The sequence below is a fragment of the Armigeres subalbatus genome, chromosome 3, assembly GCF_024139115.2.
Source record: "Armigeres subalbatus isolate Guangzhou_Male chromosome 3, GZ_Asu_2, whole genome shotgun sequence".
Classification (NCBI taxonomy): Eukaryota; Metazoa; Arthropoda; class Insecta; order Diptera; family Culicidae; genus Armigeres; species Armigeres subalbatus.
The window spans coordinates 46,620,729-46,637,840 of NC_085141.1; the positions used below are offsets into that span (position 1 = coordinate 46,620,729).

Below are 17,112 nucleotides of genomic sequence, written 5' to 3' on the forward strand. Positions count from 1 at the left end.
GCAAATTAATAGGGAAAGTCTTCTGTGACCTCCAAGTTCTTAAGAAATGGTCCTCCGAAAGATTCAGTTCATTCGTAAAAGTGCTCAATTCAAAAATAATATCTCAGAGCATCGAAATTTTTTTGTAACCACCTATCCTGGCGAATTGTGTTTGCAATCAATAATAAAAGTTTTCGGTACTGTACGGTAATGGTACTCTGGAAGATCCGGAACATCCGTGAATGTGGCCAATTCGAAAAAGAATTCACGGAGGAACTTCCGAACACTTCGTTGAGAATTTCTGGAGAAACTCCCGGAAGAAGTTTGGTGGAGCTCCCGGAGCAGCTCCCCGAGGAATTACTTGATGAACTTCTGGAGATATTTGCGGAAGAACTCTCAGAGTTCTCAGAAGAACTTCTAGAGGAATGCCTTTAGGAACTTTCCGAGGGATTACTTGATGAACTTCCGAAGGGATTACCGGAGGAACTTCTAAACAAACTTCCGGAGGAAGTTCTTGAATAACTTCCAGAGGAGCTTCTGGAGAAGCTTCGGAGGAATTCAACGAGGAACGCCACCACGCTGCCGTCGCTGGCTAATGATGATCTGTTACGCTAACTGTTGGATTTGGCGTCTTTTACGGATGTTCCGGATTTTATGAAGGAATTTTTATTATTGATAAGAAAATTATTTTGAGCTATCAGTGGAATGTCATTACTTGTCATCAGACGAGTTTGTACAATTCCATTTGATTCCACCAATTGATTTGATTCCACTATGTGTTTTGCAGATACGTATTTCGACCTTAACAGTAAGGCCGTCTTCAGTATCTCGTACTTGACTCGACTTTTATTATTGTCATTGCATATCACGGAGGATTTTCGCTATTGATTGCGTACATAATTCACCCATATGAATGAAAACGAAAATTAGCAAAGCTGTGGGATGAACTTTTGGAATTGACCATTTTCACTGAAATTCCTGATCTCCCAGAGGACGATTTTGTGCACATTCAGACGTCCTAGAAAATTCCAACTAGGGGAGACTGGATTGACTTGATCCCATTCTCTGATTTCCGATGTATCACAACCAAGAATAAATAAACATACGCGATTTCTACACAGACTCTCTAAGAATTATCGAAATTTTATTTTTACATACTGTTTGGGCTAATCACAATAATTTTACACCTAAATCATAAACTTACAACTATGAACTACCCAAAATTGAATTAAACAATAAATTATACTCTACAATAGCCATAACACAGAATTGTACCCTACATCACATACAGTAGATTTGAAAGTGCTCTAAACCCCTACAGCATATGGAATGAATACATTCAAAGCACACTGGCCGATGGTCAGCAGATAGCAGAGCAGCGAACAATAGGATAGGCAGTTAAAATATTACCATTATTGAGTAGGAGAGAGTAGTAATAAACCATCCTCGAAACGTACCTGACGTGTTCGTATCGGTCGTGCATATCCCGAAATCCGTAGGTTATCACCGGTAGCGCGAACTTAGTGCATATGGAGGTGACATTACCCAGTCCTTTCCAGGCAGAAAGACGGGAATGCGCATAGAATCTACATAGTGTAGCCTCGTTCTGGCCACTCTTTTGGACGAAAGGAGGGAGAAGTGGTACAAGTGGATCTCTATCCGGCACAAAGGTCGACAACAAGAAAGTGTTTCGTGTAAGTGGTTGCATGCGATCTCGCGATCAGAGGCTTCAGGCCGTAAAGTAAGCCTTCACAACCGTCATTCCAGGCAGCCGCCTGAACATTGGTCCTTCGAACCGGGTGTGAAGGACATTCCGAAGGTCGAAGAAAGTGGTGACCACGTTAAGCACGAAAACTCCGGTACAGTGTAAAAGTGAACTGTTCGTCTTTATATGCGGTTACAAGGCATACCAAGCCAAGAAAAACGGTGTATTGTTTGGGCAAGTTTGGGAACAATCGTAAATTGTGGGCTTTGTTGTTGCCAAACGGTGAATGTACTCAACCAACGCCACGCCGGCGTACCCAAGCTATAGTGTTGTACGGGCAACCGCGTGTTCGCAGTTTACAAAAGACAAAGTGTAGTTTCGTGGCAATTGGCATCCAGTGGGCCGAATTGAAAAGGATATTTTGTATTGTGTCGGTTTCGTTTCGAACAGAAGATCCACGTTTTATTGCGAGAGTGAATAGTTCGGTCACTCGGATAGTGACTTCGCTCAAGTATGGCCACCAGGAAGCTGAAAGATAAAAAACTTAAAGACAAGCTGGTTGCCCGCCGGTCGTTAGATTCGTCGCTCGAAACCATTGAAGCGTTCGTGGAAAATTATGAGGAGGAACGTGATTTCCTGCAAGCCGGTTTGGTTAGATCTGGTTGATCAAGTTTATCGCGATTTTGTGAAAATTCAAGGAGATCTGGAAAAGCTTGATTGCGGTGACGCACCGCTTGTGAAACATCTCCAAGAAAGACGAGATTTCGACTCCCGGTTCTGTGCTGCAAAGGGCTGGTTGATGAATAGACGAGTAGTGGATATGAACGCGACGATCAGCAACGCTGGAAATACTGCTCCGGCGCCATCTAATTTCTTGCGGCTCTAAACACTTGCGGCTCCCGAAAATTGACTTGCCAAAGTTTGACGGGGATTACTCAAGATGGTTAAGTTTTCGAGATACATTCAGATCGATGGTACATGATGTGACTGACATTCCACTGGTGGCAAAACTTCAGTTTTTGCTGCAGTCATTAGAAGGTGAAGCGCGTAAGCCCTACGAAACGGTGGACATCGAAGCTGGAAACTACATCACCACCTGGGAAGCCCTTCTAAAACGCTATGATGATAAACAGTTTCTTAAAAAACAGCTGTACCGGACATTGCATGACCTCCCACCAATCCGTAAAGAATCTGCCCAGGATCTCCACAGCCTCGTTGATGAATTTCAACGCATCGTGAAGGCCTTGTCAAAGCTGGGAGAATCAGTGGAGACATGGGATACCCCGCTGGTTTGCATGTTGTCGTACAAAATTGACCCAGCAACCCTCCGAGCTTGGGAAGAGCATGCAGCTGGTGAAAACGAAATTGGATATGACGCGTGCATTGAGTTTTATACCAACGGGTGCGCATTCTGCAAACAGTGTCTTCCGAAATTCAACATCGATCTCAAACTGTGTCGGCCAAGATAGCCGGCCCTCAATTGTTGAAGAAATCCTGTTCATCAAGAGCGGTTGTCAATACCGCAACTTCGTCGAATGCTCGTCCCAATTCTCCTACGTGCATCGTGTGCTCCGAGAAACATTTGTTGTTTCAGTGTCCGTCATTCCAAGGGATGGCTGTCAGTCAACGTCGAGAACTTATCTCCCAGAAGCGACTTTGTTGGAATTGCTTCAAATCTTCTCACGTTGCTCGAAATTGTGATTCGAAGCACACTTGCCGCCATTGCCATGAGCGGCACCATTCGTTGCTACACCAAGCACACATCCAAAATAAGCCTATTTCCAATCCTGTAGTGCAGCAAACCAGTCAAGCTACCGTGCATCAAGACAATCCGAACGGATCGGGGAATCCGTCAATGGAAATAAGTGTTCCAGCTCATCGAAGTGCACCTAGCACTGTTTTCCTCGCCACGGTTGTACTTTGGATCAAAGATCGCTTCGGAAAACTGCACTCCGCCCGAGCTTTGATCGATTCCGCCTCACAATCGAATTTCATGTCGAAGAAACCGCCGTCTCTGCCTGCGATCCGGAAGAATTAGCATTCCTAACACTGGTATTGGTGAAGCTACTGTGACGGTTACACAATCTGTAGTGTCTACCATCCTTTCGAAGAACGAAGAATTTGCCAATGAGCTGGAATTCCTGGTCCTTCCAAAACCAACAGCAACTCTCCCATCTACAAACGTGGATGTGTCTTCCTGGAAAATTCCCTCGAACGTGGATCTAGCAGATCCTGCTTTTAACGTGTGGGGCCCTATAGACCTATTGCTGGGTGTCGAACTTGTTCATGAATACTTGAAAAATGGACGAATATTTCTTGGTGAAGGATCGCCAGTATTGTTTGAGACAGTCTTTGGATGGGCTGTTATTGGTCGCTGGTACGGATCCACGGTACCCTGCTCGCCAGTTTGTCACACCGCCATCACTCAACGTAACTTGGAGATTATTCTAGACAAATTTTGGGAATTGGAAGCAGTACAGCCAAGCCCACTCTACACTGCTGAAGAAAACTTCCAAAGACGAATGATCCAGTTATCTGCCTTGGTGAATCAAGAAGCATCGCCGAAAAACGTCTATTTAGTCTCGAACGTCGACTGCAAAGAGAAGATGCAGCTAAGGCTGCATATCATGAATTTATGGATGAGTACCTGCGACTTGGGCATATGCGGAAGATAGCTGATACACCAAATGAAACTCTCCACCACTGCTACTTGCCACACCATGCGGTGTTTAAAACTACAAGCACCACGACCAAAACTCGTGTCGTGTTTGACGCCTCCTGCCGTACTGCATCCGGTTACTCACTCAACGATACTCTTCTTGTGGGTCCGGTAGTGCAGGACGATCTCCTGTCCATAGTTTTGCGTTTTCGAACCAAACCTGTAGCACTCGTTGCGGACATTGAAAAAATGTACCGCCAAATAAAGGTCCATCCTGAAGATCAACGATTGCAACGCATTCTTTGGCGGCAGAACATATCAGACCCCATCTCCACTTTTGAGCTACAGACGGTTACTTACGGAACTGCTTCCGCTCCGTATTTAGCCACTCGTACCATCAAACAGCTTGCCAAGGACGAAGGTGCAAGATTTCCGTTGGCAAAGACTGCAGTTCTTGAAGATTTTTATGTCGACGATTTCATAAGCGGCACCAAAGACGTTGCAACGGCCGTTCAAGTACGCCGGCAAATCAGTGACATGTTTAGTGCTGCGGGATTCCCACTTCGAAAATGGGCGTCGAATGCACCAGAAGTATTGGCTGAGATACCTGAGGTTGATCGCGGGGTTCAGCCATTCTACGACCTCACCGATAACCAATCAGTTACTACTCTTGGACTAGTCTGGGAACCATGCCCCGACATCCTACGGTTCAACATCTTAGTTCCACTTCCGGCGGCCGTACTTACACGACGAATTGTTTTATCCTACATCGCTCAAATATTTGACCCGCTAGGCCTGATAGGGCCTGTTATATCCGCTGCCAAGCAATACATGCAGCGCCTGTGGGCGCTATCTTCAAGCGACGGAAATTCATATTCTTGGGATCAACCACTTCCCGAGAACCTACAGCAAGAGTGGAAGGCTTTCCACTCCACCCTCAATCGGTGGCCGGAACAATCTGTCTCCAGCTGCACTTTTTCTCAGATGCTTCTGAGAAAGCCTATGGCGCGTGCGTCTATATGCGCTCCGAAGATAACAACCGCAATGTGTGTATCAAACTGCTGGCAGCCAAATCGAAGGTTGCTCCTCTGAAGACTCGGCACAGTATAGCCCGCCTAGAACTCTGCGGGGCGATTCTCTCTACCCAGCTGTATGCCAGAGTAATTGCATCGCTCAAAATCAAAACCAATGTGTTTTTCTGGGTAGATTCCATGACAGTGCTTCAATGGCTTAAATCACCACCATCGTGCTGGAAAACTTTTGTCGGGAACCGTGTATCCAAGGTTCAAGAAGCAACAATTGGCTGTCCCTGGAACCACGTTCCAGGAAAGGAAAATCCGGCTGACGACATATCTCGTGGTCTCACGCCGGTCGAACTTCTTCAACGTGAACGCTGGTGGACAGGACCTTCTTGGCTAAAGTTGGACAAGGATCATTGGCCGAATCAACCCGTTGATGCTTCATCTTCTTCTGAAGCGTTCATCGATGAACGCAAATTATGTATGGTGTCCCATACACCACCAAGCGACCCGTTGTGCGAGCTACTATTCAATCGTTACTCTTCTTATACCCGACTGCGACGAACCGTGGCGTACATTCTTCGCTACAGAGGAGCTATCCATGCAGCTGCAGCCAGATCTCATCCAAGCGGGGCATGTGCGGCGTCAACTAGGTCTTCACATGTATTATCATCATACTTGACCGCCGCTGAGCTGCATAACGCAGAACTTTGTTTGTGTCGGCTTGCTCAACGTCAAGTGTTCCCGATGGAGCTAAAGGCTCTGGAAAGTAAGCAAACTGTCGACAAATCATCGCCCATGAAATGGATCAAGCCGGAAATCTCCAAGGATGGTCTCATTCGTGTTGGTGGCCGGATTCGATATTCTGGCGCTCCCGAAGCAGTTAAGCATCCTATCATTATCAACAGCAAGCACCGGTTGGCACATTTGTTAGCCGATTATTACCATCGAACCCTCTTGCATGCCGGGCCACAGCTGATGATGAACACCATAAGACAAAAGTTTTGGCTGCTTGGCGGAAGAAATCTACTTCGTCAAGTATACCAGCAGTGTCATACTTGCTTCCGTAGGAACCCTATCCTCCTTCAACAAGAAACAGCTGACTTACCATGCTCTCGAGTAACCCCATCTCGACCATTTACCGTTTGTGGGGTCGATTACTGCGGCCCATTTTACCTACGAGGAGCACATCGTCGAGCCAGAGCCACTAAAGCATACATTGCAGTATTCGTGTGTTTTTCGACAAGGGCTGTTCATCTGGAACTTGTCGGGGATCTTTCGACTGCAGCATTCCTGGCTACCCTCAAACGTTTTGTCGCGCGGCGTGGCAAGGTTTGCGAGATCCATTCCGACAATGCCTCCAACTACAAGGGCGCCGCAAACGAACTACACGAGCTCTACACGCTGCTGAAAACTGATGATAGTAGCCGCAAATTAATCTTCGATTGGTGCGCGAACACCGAAATTGTTTGGAAATTTATACCGCCACGCGCCTCTCACTTCGGCGGATTGTGGGAGGCGGCGGTTAAATCTGCTAAGAATCATCTCCTCAAAGAAGTTGGCAATATGATCGTTTCTCAAGAAGAAATGCTGACACTAATAGCGCAGGTTGAAATGTGCCTTAATTCTAGGCCCATCACCGAACTATCCAGCGATCCTTCAGCTATCGAAGCCCTAACGCCGGGCCACTTTTTAGTTGGGACAAACTTGCAAGCCGTTCCCGAACCTGATTACAAAAACATTCCCGACAATAGACTGAATCGATGGCAGTTGGTCTCCAAAATGTTACAATCGATATGGAAACGATGGAATACCGAGTACCTTCAACAGCTCCAAGGTCGCTCAACTAAGGGGATCAAACCGTCCGTTAGTGTCCAGCTAGACCGACTTGCTATTATCAAGGACGACAACCTTCCTCCCGCCCAGTGGACTCTTGGTCGCATTACGAAGGTTCATCCTAGTCCGGATGGTATCGTAAGGGTAGTCTCGTTGCGAACAGCAGCGTCCAACAATGTTGTACGTCCGGTGGTGAAAATCGCTCTTCTTCCGATATTATCTGGTAGTATTAAAGAATAAGTAACTGTTGAATTCAAACCTATCTCATTCATAATAGGCCATTAGTCCTACTTATCATTCTTACCAGATTGCTATACAAATCAGTTAAATATACTTAGTATGAAAAATTGTATTAAATAATTAAAATAGACAAACTATTTTAAGGTGGCCGGATTGTTTGGGCTAATCACAATAATTTTATACTTAAATCATAAACTTATAACTATGAACTACCTAAAATTGAATTAAACAATAAATTGAACTCTACAATAGCCATAACACAGAATTGTACCCTACATCACATACAGTAGATTTGAAAGTGCTCTAAAATCCTTCAAAATGGAATGAATACATTCAAAGCACACTGGCCGATGGTCAGCAGATAGCAGAGCAGCGAACAATAGGATAGGCAGTTAAAATATTACCATTATTGAGTAGGAGAGAGTAGTAATAAACCATCCTCGAAACGTACCTGACGTGTTCGTATCGGTCGTGCATATCCCGAAATCCGTTGGTTATCACCGGTAGCGCGAACTTAGTGCATATGGAGGTGACATTACCCAGTCCTTTCCAGGCAGAGAGACGGAAATGCGCATAGAATCTACATAGTGTAGCCTCGTTCTGGCCACTCTTTTGGACGAAAAGAGGGAGAAGTGGTACAAGTGGATCTCTATCCGGCACAAAGGTCGACAACAAGAAAGTGTTTCGTGTAAGTGGTTGCATGCGATCTCGCGATCAGAGGCTTCAGGCCGTAAAGTAAGCCTTCACAACCGTCATTCCAGGCAGCCGCCTGATCACATACCTTCTCGGCTACTTCGACATAAAACATTATTTTTAACCAACCAATGCTGAACAAATTACGCCGAATTTGGGCCTCTCAACCGAATGATGGCTGTTTACAATCAGCACTGCAAAACTATTGACTTAACAATGTATCGGCATAACAACAGACAATATTTTCAAAGAACAAACATTACAAATTCAGCAATATAAATTCAAAATCAAAATTATACATCTCTTTACTAAAAAAAAACTATTATTTAATCATACTATAGCATTACAAAAACAAATATGTATATATGTGCTAGTTTACGTTGGCTGACGACATAAAATAAATAAACTAATGGGGGATCAAGTGTCCTCATATTGAGGCAATAACTTCAAATCCGAATATTCTAAAACTTGGATGGAATGTTGACATTGTCATCAGTACAGATCATTAAGCATATTTATGGCTTTGTGGTGTGAAAAAACGAAAGCATTTCGTCATTGTTATGAAAAGTTGTTCAAATTTTGCGTGGCCAATAAACAAATCTTTGTGAAAGTCAAAACACACAAACCGGCCTGCAGAATGAATAAGGTTTGTCAATCCAGAAAACAACTCACCACATAAAGGTTATTTGTCTAGAGGATCTATACTTAAAAATACGCTAAAGCTATGTCCATTTAGAATCCGGAATCATTTATTGTATTGCAGCGGCACGAAAAGTGACCGCTGCAAGAATTCTTTTACAGCAGTTTGTCTTCCTAGGCGCCCACTTGCTGTGGTATAAATTTCACGATGTTTCGTGCAGCGAGTTTTTTAGTTAGTCATCACTAACTTCTAGAATTCATACTTTTAGCGGATGTCCCAAATTTCCCGGAGAACCGGAACCGTTAACAATGTGAATGTTATTGTCTAAAAAATCGAATGTGATTAACTTTTGGTAGGTCACAGAGGACTTTCACTATTTACACCACATTTAATTCACCATTACTACGTGAATGCTAACAAAAGTGCTCAAGTCTGGGATCACATTTTAGGATTAACCTATTTTACGGATGTTTCGGGCTTCTTGAGAACCGTATTGTGGTCATTTCGGGCCACAATAGACTTTCACTATTGATTGCATAATCCATTCGATGATATAAACAGTTTCGAGAATTTGCTTTGAGATGAACTTTTGGATTTGGCCACTTTTACGAATGTTTCGGATTTCCTGGAGGGCCGTTTGTGGTCATCTCAGAATACTTAAACAATTTATTGCGTACACAATGTGCCCATATGGATAGTTACGAATAAAATAGCAATGCTCTGGAATGATTTTATGGTATCTGCTCCCTTCGGGAGCATTTCCGGGTCGCAGAAGACTTGCACAATTGATTGCACAGGCGATTCGCTTATGAATGAATTGCGAAGCTCTGAGATGTATTTTTGAAATTGGCCACTATTACGTATGGTCCGGATCTTTCGGATGACCGTTTTGGTAGCTTTTTGGGATTACTGAAAACTTTCACTACTGATTGCATCCATTATTCGTCAGGATGGATGATTACGAAATAATGCAAACCTCTGAGATTACCTTTCGGAATTGATTATTTTCACGGATGTTCCAAAAAAAACACAAAGTTAAACTTTTAGTATTGGCCATTTTACGGATGTTCCGGATCTTCCGAAGGACCGTTTCTGGGACATTTTGGGGTCACAGAAGACTTTAACTGTTTGTTGCACCCACAATTTTCCAGAATGAATGGTTGTCAAAAAATCGCGAAGCTCTGGGATGAACTTTTGGAATTGACCATTTTACGGATGTTCCGGATCTTCCGGAGAACCATTTCTGGGGCATTTGGAACACATTCACTATTGATTGCACCCACAATTTGCCAAAATGAATAGTTACGAAAAAAATCGTGGAGCTCTGGGATTAACTTTTAGAATTGACCAATTTTACGGATGTTCCGGATCTTTCGGAGGACCGCTTCTGGGACATTTAGGGGTCACAGAAGACTTTAACTGTTTGTTGCACCCACAATTTGTCAGAATGAATGGTTATCAAAAAATCGCTAAGCACTAGGATAAACTTTCGGATTTGGCCGTTCTACGGATGTTCCGGATCTTCCGGAGGACCGATTTCTGAGACATTTGAGGGTCACAGAAGGTTTTAACTATTGATTGTCCCCACAATCTGCCAGAATAAATGGTTATCAAAAAATCGCGAAGCTCTGGGATGAACTTTTAGAATTGGCCAGTTTTACGGATGTCCCGGATCTTCCGGAGGACCGTTTCTGGGATAATTGTAGGTCACAGAAGACTTTACCTATTGATTGCACCCACAATTTGCCAGAATGAATCATTACGAAAAAATCGCGGAGCTCTAGAATAAACTTTTGGAATTGGCCGTTTTACGGATGTTCCGGATCTTCCGGAGTACCGTTTCTGGGACATTTGTAGGTCACAGAGGGCTTTAACTATTGATTGCACCCACAATTTGCCAGAATGAATCATTACGCGGAGCTCTAGGATAAACTTTTGGAATTGGCCGTTTTACGGATGTTCCGGATTTTCCGGAGGACCGTTTCTGGGACATTTGTACCCTAGCAGCACACATATTTCACATAGGTTACTGCAACTCATATGCGACCGGATTCAGTCACAATTAAGTTGCTGCAACCATTTTTGTCTGGCTTGTGCTGCTCGGGTAGGTCACAGAAGGCTTTAACTATTGATAGGCCCCACAATTTGCCAGAATGAATGGTTATCAAAAAATCGCGAAGCTCTGGGATGAACTTTTAGAATTGGCCAATTTAACGGAAGTTCCGGATCTTCCAGAGGGCTTTCCGATGACCGCTCGAGGGATAAATTTTCCCAGAAATGGCATATACAATATAGCAAATACAGTTGGGATCATCAGAGCACATATTTGCAAGCAACTCGATAATTTGGTGCTAAATTGAGAAGCTCAAACAGTACCTCTTTAGCACAGGTTCCCCGGGGACTAGAGTGGTCAATTTGGACCAATCACCCCGTGGGCTTGTTATTGGAACCTACAGCTTTCGTTTGATGCCTAAAGATCGAAAATCGGTTGAAATTTGAGTTTTTGTGATCGAGATGAAATCTTGGGTCCAAATGGACCCCAATGCACAATGTGTAACTTTTTTCTAAGGCATTAGGAAGGTTAAGGTAACAAATGAATCATTGTAAGTATATAAAAAAATAATAAGGAGAAAATCACGAACTCCCCTGCTCCCCCTTAGCTGCCGACTGATTTTTTAGTCAGTTATGCATGATTTTAAGTTAAATTTTTTAACTGAGGTTGCCACAAAAAATATTTTAATAAATAGGGGAACTGTTCCGATCTCCATCTCACTGGATGTTGCCGTTGTGGGAGGGTTTGGTATTAGTCGACTCTTTCAGCAGATATGAAAAACAAGCACATTGTCTTAAGTCAGCTACAAAGCTAAAAAATAAAGTTTATTAAACGAAATCAGCTACAAACATTTAAAACTTACAAATTCGGTGGCAGATTATAGAAACAAATAATTTATTATTAATTGTCGACTGGAATTGAAGTTGCTTATGGATGTGGCTTTCTCAGTCTGAGGATAATCAAAACGGCTAGATTTTGAAATTACCCGACCTTTCGGCCGAAATAGCCGTTTAGTATCGTACAGTGTTGTAGTGTTTTTTCGTATATTATCATAATTAATGTTTTTTAATGTGTATAATTGTAGCATACAAGAAGCCCAAAACATGAAACAGGCATTAATTCGCGAACGAAAAACGGTTGACAAATAATTTCCCTTGAAAAAGGCCAAATACATTCGGCCGAAACGTCGGGTAATTTCAAAATCTAGCCGTTTTGATTATCCTCAGACTGAGAAAGCCACATCCATAAGCAGAAACAAATAATTTCTACTCTGTGTGCACCTCCTCACTAGCAGTTGATCACTACTTTCTGCTCTTCTGTTTTACTTAGGGTTGTCAAAGTTTAATACGGTTATGAGTGTTCAAATTATGGATGCGCATTATACGCAACACTGGACATAATATATTATATTCATCTTATAGCGAAACAAAGAAATACGGCACCAATTTCGTCGTTTCTTTCGTATACCTTTATATTTATCATTTATCATATACCTTTCCATTGCTGGATATGATAAACTTGCTTGATGGGATAAACATCAGAGCCATGCGATGAAATCCAGGAGCAGTTCCCCTTTGTCTTAGGCCTCTTCGAGTGGAAAAAACGTACTGGACAGCTAGGGATTTTTATTCTGAGATTTGAAGATTTGAAATGAAGCCATGGAATCATAAATGACAGATACCAGATTCATGAATTATTTATCTACTTTCATGACCTTAGTTCATGGCTCATTCATGAATTATGATTCTGTTTTCGTAACTTTGGCTCATGGTTCCGGAGTGCATGGTTCTTGGTATCAAGACTTAGTTTGTCACTTTTCGTCATCACGTAACGCCAAGATTGCGTTACAGCAAAAAAAGTTATGATTTCATGACCTTTTTTCATGGTGTATTTTCATAACATAAGAAACACACATTTTTGTCGAAGTCATGACTCATGCCACTTTTTAGTTCCAGATTTTTTCCCGTGCAGAGGACAGAACTACTGTGGTCTACGAGAGGAGACGGGAGGATTTAAAAGGGAAAACTATGGTCTATAAAAGAGAAAACTATGTTAAAACTTTGATCATTCAAATCGGAATTTGCGTCGGCAACAATCATGTTCATATATATAGAAAATATTGACGAAAAATTGTATAAAAAGTTTTTATATTCAGGGGAACTGTTCCGTTTTCCATCTCACTGAACATATACTCAACTCATTGCAAAACAAAGAAATACAGCACCAATCTCGTCGCTTCTTTTTGCTAACATGCGGGCTCACTGCTGAAAAAATCACAAAAATAAGAAACAAATTAAATTCCTTTCCATTGCTTTGTTTTTGATGGGATGAACATGGGAGCACTGTGATAAAGTGCCGAAAAGTTCCTTTACATAGTGATTAGTCCGCCAAGAGTCGTCAAAAGCCGCTGAAGGCTTTAATTTCCGCGAGCTGCGTCTTACATCTAGCAGAAATGCGCATCAACGATATCAACACGTGGTTGTTTCTGAATATGAGAACTCTCTTTTCAAACATTTGCCTCATGTGCGCAAAATTCAATCGAGAGCGGGAGAGATGCTCTTTCCGACAAATACAAACGCACCATATGCTTTTTTATATACCTTTGGAAGCAATAAAATAACGCCCCAATCTCTTCACACCCGAACCAGACCCAAAACCACCCGGTGGAGACGCTTGATCGTCGGTACCGTCCGCTGAGCTTTAGCCTACGAGGAGCATCACACCGCACCGGCTGCCGTCGCTCCGATTCACGGTCTGCTCTCGCGCGAGACGGTGTGCGGTTTGTTGTTTACCAGAAACCGCGCGGCGCGCGTCGTGCCCTCATACCTAACAATATTAAATATCGGCGAATTCGTGCGATTTCTGCCAGTAGAGCAGCGCAAGTCGTCTGAGTCCTGTCGTGTTGGGGTTCCGCACCACACCGGTAGTGTATTGTATCTTACTCGAGCCAGTGATACTTATTGGTTGATTCGAACACACAAGCATTTGAGAACTTAGTGTTGAGCTGTTGGGTTGTGAAACGCGCAATATGTCAGTGTTACCGAAAAGCGTCGCGGAAGCCATCAAGGAGTATGCGCTCTCCCAGGGGATTAAGAATCCGAAGTTCGATATTTCTAGTGGGTCTCGGAATGGGGACAGCTATTCAGGGGACGTGTATAGGATTGCGGTTTCATCGGACGAAAAGGATGTGGAAGACTGCCGCAACAATAATAGCGACGGGTGAGTTGAGTATTGGTTCTATTCCGGTGGATTCTAATGCAGTTGTGTTATAAGAAACATGTGATGTGCATCTTCCAGCCAGGGAAAACGTGCGTGAACTTCATCGATGGTTAGCCTTATCGGTTATTTGTTTTTTTTTTATTTAAAGGTCTGTTCTACGAATCCCAAAAATTGATAACAAAATCGAAGATATGAAAGGTAGTGCCATTCAACATTTAGTCGATACGACGATGACTTGTTCTCAAACGAACGGGGTGAACATTAGCACTAAGAAACAGGTTGTGAATCATGAACGGGTTCTAAGCGCCACACGTATCGGCCATTCGACACGCCGGCAGCTTGACTGCATACCGGCAAATGCAAATCTAATGCGATTTGAGATGGAACCTAGTCGTTCGGTCGATATATTGCAGTGCCGTGCGGGAGCGTCTGGTGCATTTAGTTAGGTTTGACATACCAGCCAAATACATAAATATTCGTTATCAAATAATTTAATCCGCTGGAATTCTAGAGCGCGAAATCGTCAATAACTGGTTTGAAATATAAATTCAGCGAACCGTATTGTGATCTGTGATTAATATAAGTGAGAATGAACCGGAATTATAAAATCGAATGGACTTCGATTCAATACTCATTATATTTATTTACGTGTAAAAACAATATTTGAGGTGTTTTGACATTTGGTGAATCAGCCCTAGCTAACAGTGCGGTTTTCATCCTTCTTCTTCTTCTTCTTATTGGCATTACATCCCCACACTGGGACAGAGCCGCCTCGCAGCTTAGTGTTCACTACGCACTTCCACAGTTATTAACTGCGAGGTTTCTAAGCCAGGTTACCATTTTTGCATTCGTATATCATGAGGCTAGCCACGATGATACTTTTATGCCCAGGGAAGTCGAGACTCTTTCCAATCCGAAAATTGCCTGGACCGACACCGGGAATCGAACCCAGCCACCCTCAGCATGGTCTTGCTTTGTAGCCGCGCATCTTACCGCACGGCTAAGGAGGGCGGTTTTCATCCATCTTCTTCTTCTTATTGGCATTACGTCCCCACACTGGGACAGAGCCGCCTCGCAGCTTAGTGTTCATTAAGCACTTCCACAGTTATTAACTGCGAGGTTTCTAAGCCAGGTTACCATTTTTGCATTCGTATATCATGAGGCTAACACGATGATACTTTTATGCCCAGGGAAGTCGAGACAATTTCCAATCCGAAAATTGCCTAGACCGGCACCCGGAATCGAACCCAGCCACCCTCAGCATGGTCTTGCTTTGTAGCCGCGCGTCTTACCACACGGCTAAGGAGGGCCCCATCCATATTCTCAATTAAGACTGCATTTTCACCAAAGTTAGAAATAGCAAAGAATTTTCCTAAAATAATATGAATTTTTGATCATGAATTTGGAATACATACACAAAAATCTCATTTTGGCCAGATATGTGCAGTTTCTCAAACAAGTGATTCAATTGTTGAAAACTTTTCTAAAAAACAGACTTCTGATACATGCATGGTAAAAAATACCTGTCCAGCTTCGAGATAGCTGATTAATGCTAGACAATATTGTCTTCACATCAACGAATAAAAATAATCAGTCTGGAATTTTGCACAATGTACTTTTTATCTCGCATATCTTTTTTTATAATGTTCAATGAGTTCAGTAACGATACATTTATATGTACATCTAAGATTTCACGATTTTGAATCCACTATTATTATTTATTACCATTAAAATTATTTGATTTTTTTAAAGGTTGCTTTTTGAATCCTAAGATTCGGCACCAACATTTCAAAAGAGCGAAACAGTTTTTGTAAACAAAAGCTTCTCCCAACGCTGGTGGGCTAATTTGTACCCACCAACGCAGGGAAAGAGCTTTTGTATACCAATCTGATATTACAGGGTGGCCACTCAATATCCATTTTTGAATTCCCGGTTTTCCCGGTTCAAATTTTGGAACTTTCCCTGATGAAATGAGTCGATAAAAGAAAATTCTCGGTTATTTTCCGTTTTTTCCAAGTTCTATCTGATTCCCGGTTAATTCCTGATTCTCCCGGTTTTCCCGCTTTAGTGACCACCCTGAATATTATAATTAGCCTCGATTTTTCTTATTCTATATAAATAAAAAAATACATACATCGAAAAAAAGACATTCAACGGTTCGAAAAAGCCTTACGTTTTTATCACATCAATAGCAGATCCATCGCACTTCGTTTCGCTTAAAGTTGATTAGTTCTAGGGTTATGCAGAAATTTTGTTTTTTTTTTTGTTTAGGAGGCCCCCAGAAGGGGGAGGGGTTTCGATCCACCACAGAAGCTATGAAATGCAAGCTGATGGTTAACGGCGCTACGGTTGAGCGGTAACAATAAGCATGCCGCCTCTTTTTTCAGTATGCCTGACTGGGAATCCAACATTTAAGATCTCGACAATGATTTCGACGAATCATGATGAGTCATCGGTAATTGTAACTGAGATTTCAACCGCCAGTATTTCGGTTCCCCGAAGCTAACCCATACAATAGGAATAAAGAATTGTTTTAAACAAAATCAGTATATACAAAAATCAAATTAATAAAACCGAGATCTCAATAAAATAACTTTATAGAAATTCCAAGAAATATTGTCGTTTCGGCATTCTTTTTTATCCCAATATCTCGGCTGATAGCCTTTTGGCGAAAATTTTCGCTGAGGTTGGCAAAATAATTTAAATGTATAATGTATTTTTCGGGTTTTTATACTGTTTATTCAAACTGTTAGAACTACGAACATAGGCTGACCATAAGTACCATATTTATGGGACAGTTCCGTTTTCAGGTCTTATTGTACTGTCCCATCTTAGTGATGAACTAAAATAATAAAAAAAAAATCATTTTAATAGAGTAAGAGGTGATCCAACCTAGGGCTGAAAACCTCTCAAATAAAGTCAAAAAAAATAATAGGGTATCTGTTCCTATATCAATGACAATAAGGCAATGCGCATATGAAATGCATTGATTTCTTACCCAATAATTAAGAAACATGAGAATAATTATGCTCGGCTCACGTAATTTTTAATTGAAAACAATTTGGTAAC

The 17,112-nt window shown here is 42.3% G+C and overlaps 2 protein-coding genes across 2 annotated transcripts in view; one reads left to right on the forward strand and one right to left on the reverse strand.

Moving 5' to 3' along the window:
- Nucleotides 1-17,112, reverse strand: part of LOC134226808 (transport and Golgi organization protein 2-like) — a 180,877-nt gene that overhangs the window by 107,786 nt on the left and 55,979 nt on the right. The gene's annotated exons all lie outside the window — the stretch shown is intronic.
- LOC134226788 (uncharacterized) overlaps nt 13,617-17,112 on the forward strand; it is a 46,191-nt gene continuing 42,695 nt past the window's right edge. Inside the window, exon 1 of the mRNA XM_062707775.1 lies at nt 13,617-14,043. Coding sequence (XP_062563759.1) covers nt 13,853-14,043 — 191 coding nt within the window. The 5' untranslated portion in view covers nt 13,617-13,852. The remainder of the gene's footprint in view (nt 14,044-17,112) is intronic.